The sequence below is a fragment of the Thermobia domestica genome, chromosome 10, assembly GCF_964235325.1.
Source record: "Thermobia domestica chromosome 10, izTheDome1.hap1.1, whole genome shotgun sequence".
Taxonomy (NCBI): Eukaryota; Metazoa; Arthropoda; class Insecta; order Zygentoma; family Lepismatidae; genus Thermobia; species Thermobia domestica.
Window position 1 is genome coordinate 16740502 of NC_137463.1, and position 18381 is coordinate 16758882.

The 18381-nt window shown below is 35.0% G+C and overlaps 1 protein-coding gene across 3 annotated transcripts in view; it reads left to right on the top strand.

Moving 5' to 3' along the window:
* The first annotated feature begins 3435 nt into the window (after positions 1–3435).
* The window catches only part of Klp67A (Kinesin-like protein at 67A), an 89650-nt gene continuing 74704 nt past the window's right edge, over positions 3436–18381 (top strand). Inside the window, exons 1-5 of one of the 3 annotated variants that reach the window (XM_081727782.1) lie at positions 3436–3685; positions 6517–6728; positions 8457–8689; positions 14876–15033; positions 16879–17094. In XM_081727782.1, the coding sequence (XP_081583908.1) occupies positions 6565–6728; positions 8457–8689; positions 14876–15033; positions 16879–17094 (771 nt within the window). In that variant the 5' untranslated portion in view covers positions 3436–3685; positions 6517–6564. The remainder of the gene's footprint in view (positions 3686–6516; positions 6729–8456; positions 8690–14875; positions 15034–16878; positions 17095–18381) is intronic. The other 2 variants (XM_081727780.1, XM_081727781.1) reach the window with 2 other exon arrangements.

Sequence of the window (18381 nt, forward strand, 5' to 3'; positions counted from 1 at the left end):
CCTGGCCAAGGTCATTGACCTTTGACCTATGACGTCACAAAAATTTTTGCTGAGTCAGTTCACCATACGGAGACCACTACTACTCCCTTCCTGCACACTTATCAGTGACATGTAGTTTTTGTCATACACAACAGCCATGCGACGATCAGTTTCGCATGTTAGAACCCTCAGCTACCAAGAAACGAACCACACTTATTTGTTCTTTTTTGCTTGTCTCCATTTTTAATGCTGGGCGAACACACTTTTCACTGCGCTTATCTACAGAGCAATAAACAAACTGTGTTCCTGTGAGTTGTCACTATATATTTGTCCTCTTCGAGAGATGACAGTATCGATCATTGAGAACTGTGTTGTCAACTCTTGTGAGGAATGTGTTTTCTAGAGGTTGTTCAGTTTTCAGTTGACAGTTCCTCATACATACTGCTTGGTAATCTATTGTTTAATTGATATGCAAAATAACACTACTGCTAGATTGCAACTATTTCTTCTTTACTAAAACTACTACTGTTATAGGAATAAAATTATATTAACCCTTTTATGGTTGATTTTTTTTAAAGAAAATTTGAGAATTAAATGTAAAACACTTCTTTAGAACTGCAAATTAATATTTTTAATGAAAAATGTTATGTACAATGCATCTTGAGCTATTTATGTCCCGTAACATATATGACACGCTAGGGAGATGAGTCAATTTTATCCTGGTACATTGTTAATGCCACATTAAGCAAGAGAAATCAATATTTGAAGCACGAAATATAGTTTTACATGGTTGAAGCACTAAAAAAAAAAAAAAAAAAAAAAAGCATCAGTTGGTGTGGAATGGCTCAAAACATTCATTAACTTACTTCACATCTCAAATACATAGAGCTGGGGGGACTTTTACAGTTCTCTGCAAGACAAAAGTGTCGTTTCTTGTCTGGGATCATGCCGGTATGTGATTACTTCCATCGTATCTTTTGTCACTCTTTAATCTGGTGATTACCAGTGAGCTTCCGAGACTCTCAGGGCTCTTGGAAAGTGACGGATTAGTAATAAGATAACGTTCCACGATGTATCTTCTAAATTGCAGCTGCTACATGTTTTGTCTAACTTTCCTTGAAAGGATCCAGGCATTTTGATCAGAATTGTCCAGAAGCCACCACCATTCTCCCCCTCTTATATGAATCCTATATTTCGAAATACTTTGGTCCATTCAGTCTGTACCACCCATGAACTGATTGTACTTCCGTATCAGACTGGTCGAGTAACAGTAATCTTCTTTTCCATCTCCTTGTTATATCTGGATGAAGAAATTATAATACAGAGCTAAGTTTCATATAAAAACCATGAAAAAAAAAACAAAAAAAACATTCCAATTGTACAATGAATTTGTTACCTTCATTTTAGTTAAAACATTCTATACCAAAAGAAGATCAAAAAAGAGGAAAAAGAAATGGACGTATTTGAAATTAAACAAAGCAAATAAACCTGTTTAATATTTAAAAAATAATTTAAAAAATCTGATGAAGAAACAATTTATTACATTTATCCAAAATAATTGTTGTTTGTTTCTATTTATTCCTTGCATATTATTTGTCTCGATGATTTGAGATTTGGAAAGTTAATTATTGAGCCGGGCCATTTAAATGGAGGACAATGCCTCTAAATCATTTGTGAGTTTTGCATCGCTGATTGAGGATTTCACCTGTAATATACTATTTTGTAATATGGTGATTTTAAAAGTTGATAATTGTGGATGTAGAAACTAACAAGGATTGTGACTAAAGTTGCCTACTATTTAGTATTATTTTTGAATATTACACGTCTTTACAGCATTCATGGTTACCAACATTAATAAATATCTGCTTTCAAGGGCGCCCATCAGAGGAGGCAAGGAGCCCCAATAGAATTTTTACATTAGTTAAAGCAAAATTTGAAACTATATTTGAAACGTCGCTTATACCTGCCCCCCTTGGAAACCACAACATGGGTGCCCTTGGCTGCTTTGAAACTTAATATTAGAAGTTTATTTGTTGATGAGTTTAGCTTAAGTGAGATGAGATGAGCTTAAGTGTGTGAATCAACATTTGAAGTTTGGTGTTTTTAATTTTGGTGATATTTCGGATATTCATAAAGTACCAAATGTGGAGATTCTAGAATATTTCCATAAAACTCGCTAAAGAACGACTGCATTGTTTTATGGTCAACTGGGTTATAGTTGAATCATAAGAACATTATCTTACTCTGTAGAACAATAGAACAAATACTTTAGCAACTAAAATGAAAACAAATAGTTCGGAACTATCGAAGCTTTAACTAGACCTGCAATATCCTAAAGTAATACTAAACAGTATGCAATTTAGAGCCGCTGCTCTTGTTTGTTTCTGCATTCACAGCTAGTCTTCATTAATTAAATCGCCATATTACTGAGCATTACAGAAGTTACAGCTGAAAACTTTGCTCAGCAATGCAAAACTGTATACAAATAATGTACGTGCATGCATTGGCCTTCGTTTAAATAGTCGTCTCAATAATTAATTTTCCTCAAAACTCAAGACATCGAGACAACTAATAAGCAACGTAGAAATAAAAACAAACAGAACTTATTTACAAAAAAAAAAAAAAAAAAAAAAAAAAACTTGTTTATGTGAGTTTAATACGTACTCTGGTTTGTGAAAAACATTAACATTCTATCTAGTAGGTAACAACCGGCCTATTTTAACACATATTACCCTTTCCTGCGGAATGTTTACGTTTAACCCTTCTAGGTTCTAGTACTTATTTTTAGGTATTATACATGACAAGTACAGCGACCTTTACATCAGCGGCTTCATTCCATAACGATCTGCACAACTTTTTTAATCGTAATGTATCACAAGTAATTAAAATATCAAGGCTATTATCGCTAACTGAAACACAAACTATGCCCTCCATGATTGAAACCTGTAAGGAATGAGAACCCAAGTTAATGGGCCTTGTGCAGAGTCGTTCTGAAGCGTAATTAGTTCCATACCAAAGAGTTCTACTAACATATGTTTCCTGGAGTAGTCAGAACTTTAGTATGATGCTAATCATTTTTCTAAATGACATTTCTTACGTCTCATAGCTCATATACAGGCGCTTGCCTCTTTACTTAGTATTCGGAACACGAGGATGCATTAGTAGCTTCTTAAATGTAATGAAACAATATAAGTTTATTATGATATACACAGTGGTCAAAGTGAGACGGTATGCGGTAGTATGTCATACCGCCTCTGGTTATTCAGTGATCAAGACAATATTTAAATAGCCGGTATGTTGTTGAGTAAAAGTCATAATAAAACAAACCGCCTCTTCTTGTTTTCCAGTGTGTATGTGTGTGTTTTATAATGAACACTACTTCTGGTCCATTTGATCACACTAGTTGAAGAGAAAGTAATTTGAACAAAGACAATTCGGAATATCCGTTGATTGTATCTGTATGACCTGTTAACACTTGCTCAATCCTGCATGCGGCAAAGTTCAAAAGCAGTTTAAACGCAAGAGTGAATTGTATATTTTACTAAATGTTGAATTAGTTTAACCAGTGTTTTATATATATATGTATGTTGTTATGTTAATACATATAACTATTCCGTTGTCTCTAATGACGGAGGGATAGTGATAATAGAGGAACGAACGAGTAAAAACGATCATTGAAAAGCAGCTTGTTACTTGTGTCTGTAAGGTACGGTATTGTTTTTAATTTTTTTTTTAATACTTATAAGAATTCAAATATTAACAAATAAAGTGTTGTAAGTGTAAATTGAGAATATACTGGCGAAAAAGTGGAATTTATGTAGATACAATATAATACTACACAATAAACTTCAGTACAAGAAGTGAATTTACATCACCATTTGCCTCCGAACATAAATAAATGCAAAATATCCAAAACGTAGAGCAAGCTGTATGTAATCTGTCATAATGGAACTATTATGTACAGTATATTCTATGGGTGCACTTTATAATATACACACCACTTGTGTATTGATAAGTTGGACTGCATTAAAAAGATTTTTTATATTTCTGGGCTGTCGGCATATATGGCCATTTAGCCCGTTGCGTTTGAGCGATGACGCTCCTTGTCGAGCACGTCATTCGGGATAGGAAGGCGGCGGGCTAGGATCTATAGTATATGTTAGGTACCACCCGGCATTTGTCTGGTGTGAATGAGGAAAATTCAGGAAAAATCTCATTCAATATGTTGACCTGAAAAAGCGTTTTTCACTTTACGACTGAGAGCCCCAATCGGGAATCGGCCCCGGGACTGCTTTAAAAGGGCAAATTGAAGTAGAATAGCTGGATACCAATTATGGAGGTACCAACTAGAGCGGGTATCGTAAAGGTCTCCCCATCCCATAATCTTTAAGCGAATTTGGGTTAAGTGTCGTAACGCCGGACCAATTTTAGGAAATTTACCGGGTCAATTGGAGAATTTATTTGTGAGAAAGAATGAGTACAAGGGAGGTAAGGGGAATAGTAAAAGTTAAGAAAGTAGTTGCATTTATTGATTGTTTTTGAGGTTAGCGGCACTGTATGTGGAGGCGGATGAACTATTTCGCGGAGAGGTACACTTGTTTTACTATACGGATCCAGAAATTGTAAAATGTAAAGAAAACATTGGCAAGTCTAATTTGCCCATTTCATGTCGAGAAAAGAACTCAACCAAGCCCTGCCGGGCTTCAAACCCGTTCCTACTCCTACTATTACTACTCTTACTCCTACTTCTACGGTACTAATATTTATACTATGGATCCGTATTAAAGTAATACTGCACGCCTAATGTAACGTAATCTAACAACTTAATGTAATCCAACAAAATATAACCGAATGCAATACACTTTGGCGATTTCTTTTTTTTTTTTTTTTTTTTTTTTTACAGTTTTCAAAGTGGTCCGGCGATACGGCACAAAAGCCGCGAATTCACTTGTTCTATTGTTGAAAATTGTGTTCGTTTTCCGTGGTTCTTCATATGGTTAAAATCCCACGATGACTTGTAGATCCACATGTCAGAGCTGAAACGCTCGATGTAGACGCTAAATCTACCACAGCAGTTAAAAATAGCTCCTGTTCTTGAGCTTTCGTTGCCTTTTTCTTTTGCTATATCCTTAGTTCTGGGCAAATGTATCGACTAAAAATATAACTTGGTAATAAAAGATTTTATTCTAAAGCAGGAGGAGACTATTAAAAAAAGCCTGTTTCGCAGAAGGGATCCATCTCTTTTTTTTCCTGAAAATTGTTACAATTTTGGTAATTTCTATTCACATTAGGTTAGGCTAGTTTATGTTATGTTAGTGTAGGTTCAGCATAATTTTCCAAAAAATGATAGAATTTCGCTTATTTCTACTAATATTAGGTTAGATTTGGTTATATTATGTTACGTCTAAGTACTTGTATCATCCATTTCCCCTGTAATTTTTTTTACGTGCTTCTGGACCCCTTCTAAACACTAAAAAAAAAAAAAAAAAAAGAACGAAGCATATATAGCCTACTGTTTCTGTGTACAATAGAGTGTAGTAAAAGTTCATAGGCGCTTACAGACTCAAGATTATAGGACAGTTTTGTAAAAAGAAAAAAACAATACGTACGTACAATTTTAACTACAATATGATGCCGGAATATTCTTAATTTGCACGCAGAAAAATTAATTGCAACTCTGTAATTTTATGCATTTACAAGATTTATTAAGTTTCTGCATACGTAAGTAATACAAACATACAATGATATATGCATCACTTCTTCCGTATATTCTCGTTTTGCAGGTGTTCAGAATTACATAGATGAGGATGTTGGAAGTTGTCAAACATGAGGTGAAAGTCGTCTGTTCTAAAATTCAACTTTATATATATATTTAATATATACAGTTCCAAAGTGTCAATCCCGAAAAATTTGATTTTGTAATAGTTGATCAGTACCATGCATGCCCTGAAAAGGAGAACTTTCACCTTTGAGTTGAACAGAATTTAAAAACTATTGAAAGTTTTGCCATAAACTAAACCAATTTCCATTACCACATTTTCGCATATTGGTCTCATAAAGTTAAAATCTAGTCTTATTTCACATGGCGTTTTAATTCTGCACAAAGATAAGTAACAGTCACAGTTTTCAAATATTAAAGCTTCCAAACTATTTGTGCAAGTTCCAAAATGTATTACAGGCTCCAAATCATACGACTTTTGTGCAGACTCGTTAGAACAGAAATTAGCAATTCAATAAACTGAAAGTGTTCAGCTGTATCAGTATCTTCCTTTGATATTGGGGTGATGCCTTCCTGTTGAACTAATAGGAACTGGGGCACCTACAATCTTTAAAACATTGCAAATTGGACAGAAACAGTGATAGTGGTGTTGCTGTCTTGCAGGTGAAAGTGGACCGACTGCACAATATTGAAGAATAGTATGAAGTTTTAACAGATATACAATAGCACCACATACAAGGTGAGTCTTTTCTATGTCGTTATAACAATGTTGAGTAACATTAATATTATTAATCACTTAGTATTTTTTTCTTTATTAGACAAACTAATGCTTGCAATCACTTGATCTTCAGAAGAGGGAAAAAAAAATGGTTCTTAACAGAAGATCATTGGAGAGGTCCTATCGTCTCAAACGAAGGTCAAGAGGCAGAATATCTTCTAGTGGACGTACCGATGGAGCAGCCTCAGCAAACATAAAAGTTGTGGTTCGTGTTCGCCCACCGAATTCAAATGAACTCTCTCAGAATTTTAGGTATGTTCACAGTATTTTTAAGAATTAAACTAAATCTCGTGCAGTACAATTTCAGTATGGTATTTAGAAATTCATGTTAGTTCAAATATTGCATCTATATAAGCTAATATTCATATTTCAGCTGTCAAAATTTATGCTCAACAGGTTTATTATTATTATTATTAATAATAATAAATAATAATAATAATAATATTAATTAATAATAATAATAATAATAATAATAATAATAATAAAGGAGAAATTACAGTAGGTAGCATATTCTGGTATATAAACTTCCAAGAAAGGATTGTTTAATTGAAATCTATGGCTTTACAATCCTATTTGTGGATAAGAATGTAGTTCTCATATATATTTTTACACATATACTCATATATAGTAGGATTTTTAATTTCAATTGTTATATATTCTTCAGCATAGGTTTACGTAGATGAATAATTGGAGCCTCAATATACGGGGTGTCTCAAAAGTCCCCTGACATAGTGTAACTCTGTTATAAAAGTTATAACAAAATGTAAGAGGGGAAGCCGTCCCCAAATATGTTGTTTTCAATTTTTTAAGTGAAGGATTTTTTTAAATCGGACGAGCCGTTTGGGATATACACTCTTTATGCGACCAATGTTAAGTGAAAATGTAACGTTGTCATTTACTTGGACCCACAACATGAGTGAATGTAGTTACTGTCTTTAACACTAACGTGTAAATGACAGCCCCGGATTCAAACATACCCCATTCACCATACTCTTACAAATTGATCCCCCTCCCAGCCCCTCTATTAATGACAACGTTGTATTTTCATTTAACATTTGGCGCATACAGATTGTACAGCCCAAACGGCTCGTCCAATTTAAAAAAAAAATCCTTCACTTTGTTTTGAAAACATCACATTTGGAGACTGTTCCCTTCTTACATTTTGTTGTAACTCTGATAAGTGTTACTCTGTCAAGGAACTTTTAAGACACCCTATATATAGAATCTTGGACATATGTAGTATAATTGGTGCGAAGAAAACATGTTTAATTTGTTAGTTTTTTCGAAGTTCAGTTCACCGAAAGCCTTTAATACTCATAACTGTTTTCTTTAGGAATTACAAAGATGAATATACGAATTAAAATTCATTTGAATATTAGGGAATCAGAAATTAAAACATCAACATGAGAAGTGGACGAACATATACTAGAATAAAACTTCCTCGTGGATATATAGTTATAGTAAACGCCTTCGGCGCGGGAGACCCGGGTTTGATTTCCGGTGGGAGCTCATGGGGTCCGATCCTACGTAAAGCTGTAGTCCACGTCTTATATAGCCTCTGTGCTGAACGGGACTGTAAACTCCAAATCAAGCAAACAATTTAATATATTAAAGTACCAACATGACACTGGAGAGGTATAAGTTCTACGTAATGCTCAAACACAAATTGAAACATACTGGCAACATTGACTCATTTAGCGGGAAAAACTAAAATAAGATGCAAGAGCGAGGGTTTCTTCTTGAAAATTCTGTTCAGACTATTAGGTATATCCAATTACCTACTCTGAAAGATATTGTCTCCTTCAACTTACGTCGCTTAAAAGAAAACATTGGTGAGTCTTAAAAGCTTACGGTGAACTGAAGCTAGCAGCAGAGGAGAAAGAACAACTTCAAGAAATGAAGCTTGGAAGAATTCAGCAATTTTTGCCATCTTCTATAGTTAGTGTGTATGACTCAATAATATTTTTGTTTTAATTGCAGATCAACTGTAGATGTAATAGATGATAAAATGTTAATCTTCGATCCAAATGACGAGGATGAAGATGAGTTCTATTATCAAGGAGTGAAACAAAAAGATTACCTAAAGAGGCCTAGGAAGAACATGAAGTTTATTTTTGATAGAGTATTTGGATGGGATGATACTAATGATGATGTGTTTGAAGGCACCACCAAAGAGATTATTGCATCCCTAATGGATGGATATAATTGTTCAGGTATATATTTAATTTTAAAGGCGTTAGAAGTATAATAATGTGTTATCAGATGTTAAGGTGTAGTGGTATTTCATATTATAGTAGGAATTTTTTTTTTTAAAAAAACTTAATTTCTTTTCTAATATTTTATATTCGATAGAAAAAGTATACAGTGAAACCTCTCTGAAGCGGACAGCCGTAGGGAATCAAAAAATGTCCGCTATAGAGAGGTGTCCGCCTTAGAGAGGTTGCAATATTTTCTTACGTAAATAGTAAACAAGGTAATATGAAATTTTTTTTCTTTAAATGCATGAATCATGTATTTACGAATACTACTAAAATGTTACTGTACCTGCATTATCTTCCTCCATCCAATACTCGATGTTCGAGGCACAACATGGAAATAAGATGTTATAGTTTTCTGCACTTTACGCTTATCACTACTTAATACGTTTTCAGTATGTCGCTTTAATTTGTGGGTTAATTGCAGTCCAGTAGTGTCTATTGAGACAGTATGCTTACCCGCGGGCAAAAAATACCAAACTTGTCTTCTGCTTGGTTAGAGATTCCAGTGGAACAGTAGAATAACGTGTCATACAAAACAGCGGTCAGCTCTCAGTCACTTTTGTGTCTAACACAGGTTGGGTGGAAGTGGAACGCAGGCAGAAGACATGAGAGTTAAACAGAGACACTTCGTCTGGGTTGCTGAGCAGACAGTTGAGGAGGCAAAATGTCGCAATGCTACCTTGGTGACACATGTATGAATTACTGAAAACGTACTTTTACTGTACTTTCCAACTTGTTTCTAGAGCAAGTGTCCGTACTACAGTGTCCGCTTTAGAGAGGATTGCCAATATGTTTTTTTCCTGTTACAGTGTTCGGATATTACAGAATATGTGCGTTACGGGGGTGTCCGCTTTATAGAGGTTTCACTGTATTTTGTCTTCAAGGAAATAGAAGGCATACATTTAGCATAGAAAGATGGTTGTCCTATTTTGGATTTAACCCTACATGACCAAAATAAAAAGAAAGTCATACTAACACAGTGAGGTGAACATAATAAAAATTCAGATTTTTCTAACGGGTTTTCTCATTTTTTTGGAGCTCTTTCTCTTTGATGTTATTCATTTAGCTGGTCACTACGTTTTGATGCGCAACAGCTGGATACTACGCTACACTATTTAAGTTAACTTTGAATTAGTGGGTAAAGGCAGATTTTGAAAAAGAGAAGAATCGTTTTTAGTATTAAGATAAATTTACTACCCATAAAGGTGCAACATTGGGCTAGGGAGCAATGTTGGTTATGTCCAATATCACAGATGGTGTCTCTGACAGTCTACTTTCAAATGTTAAACATTGAAATTTAATTAATGATTCATTTTTGTCATATTAATAATAAAGTATGTAATTAGACTTATCACCTCAGGTCAAGAAAGTCAGGAAGATAACTCACTCATTATATGGCCTATGGAACCCGAAAGTTCAATGCCGCGTTCACAAAACTCTCCATTGACTTCTATCTTTAGCCAACTGGATCCAGTTTCTACCTTATATTCCTATTTCTGCGAGATCCATCTTAATTTTGTCCTCCCATCTGCGCCTAGGTCTTACTAATGGTCGTTTTCCGATTGGTCTTTCAGTTATGACTTTGAAAGTGTTCCTCTTTCTTCCATTCTGGCTCCTCGTTATGAAGTTTCCGCCTTTCTCCATTCCCGTTCCTCTTAGGTCCGAATATTCGTCTCAGGATCTTGTTCTCAAATACTTTCAGTCTACGTTCTTCCCTTAGAGTAAGTGACCATGTTTCCCAACCATACAGAACAACAGGCATGATTGGAGGTCAGGAATATGGCGTTAGAATTAAATACACTATCCACATATTATCTAGTTAAATGTGCTTCATCTAGGCTGTAGCGCTTCAACTCAAAGTTGAAGCATTTATGTAATAGTAATTTAACAGTCATTTATGTAATTATTTCATGTTTATTTCTTCTACCTTTCAAACTATTATATTGACTTGACAAAAGTTGACAACTACTGCCATATGGTTATTAACAGTTTTAATACCTATAATATTGTTCTAAATATTCTAAACAACCTATAAAAAATACCATAGAACTGAAACTTAAAAAGAGATATGTTTTTCCATATATATATATATATATATATATATATATATATATATATATATATATATATATGTAGGGCGCCACTTCGCAAAGTTTGGGATCTTACTTAGTATGAATATCTATCCATCCAGATTGAGGCTTACGGTTGCCACATTGTTTACATTTTGAGATACTATTTAGTATACTCTTTCAAGTTAACTCGTACACGTTGACTGTAAACAATCGGAATAACAATTGTTTGTTCAAATAAATACATGAACAGTAATTTTTAGAGTAAATGAAAAACATAATAATGGGCCAATGTTTTCTTTTCATCGAAAAAAATGTAATTTTATGTATATGCATTTACAAGGTTTAATAAGAAGCTTCTACATAAGTAAACATAAACATACAATGAAATATGCAACAATTCAAAGTAATCTTATGCAGAATTCAAATTAAGCTAGAGAAGTTAATGAGTGATACTTTACAAAATGCGACGTAAATGAAACAAATCAGCCTTTCTGAATGTTCATTTTATGTCCGACCCGGTCTGGCTTACTGTGAGGTCCGTGCTCGACTATTTAATCAATCCCTCAGTCATGCTTTAGTGAGTGCATTTTAGAAGAAAAGCGTGCAATTCATTTACATCGGGCACAGATTGGGGAAAAGCAGTCGGACATAACACCGACAAAAGCCAGTAAAATTCGAACATTAAATGAGTGTGGCAAAACCAATGCTGAAATTGTACAGATTTTAAAGTGCATAAAAGCACATTACGTGGGCAGTAGGCTAAGATTCAGGAACCAGGGTAGATAAGAAGTGGAAGAGTTAGCAGATGTGGTTGAAATTGAAAAGTGAAATTCTTTCCTGTACAGAACAGTGCATTGCGACGGTTGTCTTGCAAACAGATTTCGTCCATCACAAGATCTTGCATCGAGTTGCCGGGAAACATCTGTTGTCAGTGTTTGTTCACGTACAGTGAGAAACAAGTTGAAATCCATGGATAGGCGTTCACTCAGGACTGTTAAGAAGCCATACACAAAAACAACGTACAGCAGGTCAAGGCTCACACGCGCCAAGGTGTGTTATGTGTCTGGTGAAGCACTTAGTCCTGCGTGTACTGTTAAAACTTCGAAATACCCTATAAGTGTCATAATTTGGGGATGTTTTTCTTCCAGTGGGGTCGGTAGCATCCATATTTGAGATGGTATTCTTAATGCTCAAACATACACAATGATTCTTCAGACTAAAATGGTACCTTCGAGTAGAGATTTATTCAACCGTGAACCCTTTAGTTCTCAAGACGATTCACCCCCCTTACCACGGTGCCAGAATTATAGAAGATTACATTCTATCCTCTGCTTGTCAACGTTGTGTGCGAAGGGAAAGAAATTCTGGAGACAAATATCTGGCCGTCTGTCACAGACAGCCATATTGAATGATAACTTTTAATATGACTGGATGAACTAGTTGGAATCTAAAAGTCGTGGCTGCGACCAATTATCTGCAACAATATGCTTCTACAATCACAGTAGCTGCATAATCTCAACATACGAAGTCAGGTTACGATTTGTAATCCTCTGATCACTGCCATGGAAGTGTTACCGCGTCAAAAGATGAGGGAACCACCAATAATTGAAAGAGAGTAATATGGTCGGATGGGTTCTCTTAATCTTTATTTCCAACAGACAAGGTTTATGTGTGGTGTACGCCCAAAGAAGCAAATGCTCCGTACTGCCTATTTCCTACAATTAAACACCGACGCGGCTTTGGTCATGGTATACCGTTCGCTGTACTTCAAGGTAATCGAATAAAACCTACCACATTTTGAACTTTGTCAATGGAGGGACGAAAAGAGTGGGGTTGTCGGTTGGACACATCACTCTCCTGCGGTTTTCAGTCATTATGGTCAGAAGCTCTTCGCGCGTACGCAGTCGAAATGTTTTTTTTTTTCTTTCTTCAAAAACAGCATTTCTGTGATTACAGTGCTAAGAGCTTTTTGTTTGAAGTATACTATTCCACGTAATGAAAATGTTGCTGATCGAGAGACTATGTTGCAGTGGATCGAGAATTTCCGTACATCCGGTTCAGCTATAAAATAAAATAAAAAAAAATTAAAAAAAAAAAAGCCTATCTAAAAGTGATCGTACACATGAGAATATTGAGGCTGTGAGTCTGTTTTGTAGTGCCCAAAATGTTCTGCAAGGCAGCATGCTGCAGCTGTTGAGCTTCCTAGGGAAACTATCAGAAGAATTTTACAAGAAGACCTGCACTTTGATCCTTATTATAAGCTGTTTTCAGTACCATTTTATATTTTTCGATAAGTAACTTTCCATATGTAAGTTGCAGATGGAATACTTACTGTTTTATTAGCATCTAAAATGTGGAAGGTTATGTTGGGTCAGGCTGTATTACTCTCAAAGGACGAATTACTGCCAGCGATGATGATGACATTTTAGATGACTAGGTGTATCTTATGGTTCAAATGCTCTTCCGTAACAGTCTTCCAAGATTACAATACGTACAACCAGACTAATGGACATGGTTAAAGGAACTTCACATCCCCTCAATCTTCTGTCTTTAAACTTATTGGGCTGCTGATCAGGACGCTTATTTCAAAACTAAAATTAAATCGACTGCTGCATTCATCACTTCTTCACTGAAACACTACATGCGAAATCTACTACAGTTCTCATTGCTTCGAACTTATTATACCTTTTCTGTAGTTTTGAACCTTCTTTGAACCTAAACAAGGTTTAAATTCAGCAACATGTACTTCTAAATTATACAGAATTGTAACATACTCCTTTCGAAATGACGCCATTTTAGAATCACGTGATCATATACACACACGTGATGTCCTCACTCAACAGTGAGGACACAACACAATTTTAAAAGTTCTGTGTGAAAGTTCTTCTGGGAGGGGAGTTCGTCAAGGATGCCGTCTCATTCCAACTTTATTTAATATCTATTTAGAAGAGATTGTGACAAAGAGCCTACATGATGAAGATGCATTTTGGTAGGAGGTAAAATGATTAGATGTATAAGATTTGCAGACGATATGGCGCTGGTTGCAGAATCTGAAAAGAAAATCAATAGGATGTTAGAAAACTTGAAGAAGGGCTTTGAAGGATATGAGATGAAAATAAATGTGAGAAAGACAAAAGCTATGGTGATTGAAACGTAGCGGTCTGTGTCAAAAATAAAAGTGGGAGGGGAGAAAATAGAACAAGTGAATAGTTTTCGATATCTGGGTAGTATTCTTAGTAATGACATGAAGGGCGAACGTGAAATAAAAGCAGGAATAGGAATGGCGAAAGAAGCCTTTAGGAGGAAGAAAAGTTTGTTTTGTAGGACCTTGAATAAAGAGTTGAGAAAAAGACATAAAATCCTTCGTGTGGAATGTTTTATTGTATGGGGCGGAAACATAGAACTGGTGAAAAACGACTGGAAGCCTTCGAAATGTGGAGGTGGAGAAGAATGGAAAGAATTAGTTGAGTCGAACGGGAGGGTGTTTGAAATTGTGGGGGAGAAAAGAACACTTTTAGGTATTATTGAGAAAAGGAAGAGAAACTGGTTGGGACATTGCCTGAGAAGAAACTGTATCATGAGGGGCGTGCTAGAGGGCATGGTGGAAGGAAAAAGAGAGAGGGCGAAGGAGGCTACAATTAATGGATGATATAAAAACAGAAAGATCATACGTGAAGACGAAGAGATTAGCGAAAGATCGTGGAGCATAAAATCTTCTTAGCTGCGGAAAGTGACCTGCCAATAAGGGCAGAATATCTATTATGATAATCTATGTAAAAAAGAAAGAAAAAAAGTTTCTTACTTTGAAAGTTATAGGATTTTAGATGTCTGTAGGACTTGTAAGATACTTTATATACAGTATATGTGATATTTTTATTGTGTAATTGTATCACCATTTTCTGATATATATATATATATATATATATATATATATATATATATATATATATATATATATATATATATATATAAATATTTGTGTAAATCACATTCATGTAATTTTCGAGACATTGCTTTCAAAATATCTGTTTTATGTAACGTTTAAGTATCTTGTTTTTCTTTCTTGTAGTATTTGTGTATGGAGCCACCGGAGCTGGAAAAACGTACACTATGCTTGGGAACTCCCATACACCAGGAATCACATACTTGACAATGCAGGAATTATACAGAAAAATTGAAGAAATAAGCGATGAAAAATCGTGTGAGCTAGCGATGTCCTATTTGGAGGTATTTACATTTTAATTCTTCAATTTCTTTGCATTTTTTGATAAACGATTGCAACACAAGAAAGAAAGATTTACCCTGAATCTTTTTTACAATACCAATAAAAACAGAAGTATTGTTATTAAGAGAGGTATATAACGTTGTTTTTTGATCGAAAACGGCCAAACGCTGTTACTTCAAAATGGTATACCTTACAACATTTTTTTAAAAAAATTATTTGGAAGAATGGAACGTTTCCCATGTGTTTATTGAGGTATCAGTATTGAAATATCCACACATGTAAATTATTAATTATGAAGATAGTTTGAAATATGATTCATACAGGTAGTTATCAGTGTCGCTCCCATGTTTTTAATATTTTTAAAAATATTTTCACTATCTTTCAAGATATTACAGAACTGAATAGAGTTCTTACAAATCTTGAAATCGGGGAAATCCTGGAAAAGTCAGGGAAAACGAAATGATATGCAAAAGTCAGGGAAAATTGTACTTAACCTGGAAATCGGGGAAAATTGGGCATTTTTGTATAGGAAATTTTTATTATTATTATTACTATTTTCGGTTTTGCTCATTTGTTGAAATGAGCCGATAATTCAAATACGGGAGCTAAATGAAGCAAGTATGAAGCATTCAATCTAAATTATTGTGTTACTTAGTAATATGATTTGACGTTTGTACGATATAACATTTCTACATTTAATAAATTTGTAAGATAATTATTGTAATAAATTTCTAACAGTAAATATAGTTATTATTGGTAGTAGCTTTCATGTAGTGCTGCTTAACTCTTAGCGGTATTTGATATCGTTTATCTTAGTTTTTTTATATTTTAAGATTTTGTACAAAATAAAAAAATGAACAAATGGAGCTTAAAACATTTCCATAAACAGCTCTGGTACATGAAGTCCATGGTTCGATCCCAGCTCGCGCCATGTATACTTTATGGGGGACAAACACCATGTGCGTAGGTTATCTCGAGGTTCTCCCGTTTCCTCCCACATTCTTCATTCCCCATTTCCTTGATTTCTCATCATCACCGTCTCCTTTAGCCTAGCCGGCATAATCGTGGGACGTAAAACAAAAATTTAAAAATATAACTTTTTTTGTTTACATTTAACAAATTTGTAAGATAATTATTGTAATAAATTTCTAACGATAAATAGATAAATATAGTTATTAGTGGTAGTGCCTTTCATATAGTGCTGCTTAACTCTTAGCGGTATTTGATATCATTTATCTTACTTTTTATATTTTAAGTTTTTGTACAAAATAATGTTTGTACATTTAATATAAATAATAATTTAAAAAATGAACAAATGGAGCTTAAAAATTGCCATGGACAGCGTAATATCTCCTGCCTTAAATCTTTATTATGCCATACTTTATACTTGCATATGCAAAAATAAAACGATCTTTCAGTATCCAATTTTTGTGGAATTTGGTAGAAAATTGAAATTCTCATTAAAGTAATTATTTTTCTTTATTTACTACATGTTTTAGGAGCCCGTCTCATTTTCTTTGAAATTGACTGAAGCAATATTAAAGTAGGGAAACTTCATGTACTATTCTTGGTATAAAATTATTGGTGTTACCATCTAGCGGCTTAAACGGGATTACTATGGTTTTATCACGTGATTCAAACACATAATCTCATTGGAAATTGGAAAAAGAAATTTCCGTACACGCTCGCACTGGTAATCATGACTTTTAATTTCTCTCTCTCTTCCACTCGACCGCTTCCCCTATTTGTTCTTGTCCCTGTTATTTCCACTCATAAAGTATATGATTGGTGACAGTCAATCATAGTTTCTTCTTTTGTAATTGAAGAAAAATAACATTTTTCAACAGGTTTATAATGAAAATGTGCGAGATCTTGTGGAACCTTCAGGTTGTCTTCAAGTTCGAGAGAATGGTTCTGGAGGAATTTTGGTGCAGGGCTTATCAATTCACAAACCAGCAGGAGCAGATGAATTGCTTAATCTTTTGGAGTACGGAAATAAACGTCGCACCCAACACCCAACAGATTCAAATGCAGAATCATCGCGATCGCATGCTGTTTTGCAGGTATGATTTTTATTACTTAAAGTAAGGAAAGTTATATTTTGTTCTTTACGGTTAAGTTTTTCATGAATTATGTTGCATTATATTATTGTTGTGTGTTCATCGCTTATTTCTTCAATTATACAGCTTGAATCTTAAGATTCTGCAATATTGACAGGTGTAGGGGTAGTTGATCATAGCACAGAACCAGATGATTCAAGAAATTTCTCTCGGGTTGAAAGAACCTCGTCGACCAATCATGGTCAATTAGGGCGCCAATCGTGGGTTGCAGGTTGTGCACCAGGCCAAAGAGGAAAATCCGTCGACCGACTATCGCTCGGAGGTTATCACGTGAACTCAATACCTCGAAGTTTAGTGTGGTTCGTTATTCTCAAGACCCCGGGATAAGCATTCGATGCTACCGAATTGTGCCTTACTAAGCAATAACTGCTCAAGTACAGAAGCGAATAAATGGGCATGCGAAACTCCTGGAAAACGCACGTGATCTGCCTTTTCTGAGGAAAATAATATGCGACGAAAGTTGATGTTTTTCCAAAATCTAACGTGCGTAAACATTTGTTGAACAAGGGTCAGAACCTTTCGCCGTTCCGAACAAAGTGATGATCTGAGTGTGATGGAACTTTGAGGGGATATAATCACTACGAGTTAATTTTAGATCGTCGAAACCTTTACTCCAAATAATTAATGCGAACTGTACCATTGTGTACTCAAAATACCCTGCATTGGTGAACAGGAAACAAGTCCATCTGCCGAAAGATAATGCAAAACCTCTCGATCGAACCGAAATACAAGATGCTTCAAAAAGAATAACTAATTTTTAAAAGTCCATATGTATTGGTAAAAACACTACAAAAATGGGATAAATTGCAAAGTGCTCACAAAATCTTCAAGTTTTAGTTATGCTATTACAAATGCTTTGTATTCACCAGCAACAGTATTCAGTATGCTTTGTATTCAGTACGAACAACAACTAGATGGTAGCTACATTCGTCGTAAACTTCGGAAGTACGAGGTCGACCTGGTCTCTTACCTTTGCACAAGCATCCTGTCTTCAAATTGGCGATACCAATGACAAATGTTTTTGGGTGCAGGCGGATCAATGCCAAAACGCCGACGAAAAGTAAACTAGACCGAAATCACCGACTCAATCTTTGCAAACTGTAGCATACAAAACGCCTTCTGTTGAGCGAACGCTATCTTACTTCTGACTGACTGCAAACTAAGAAGACGCATTGACTGACATCTAACGGCGGTGTAGTCTTTATGATGCTGTACGCCACAATATTCTGA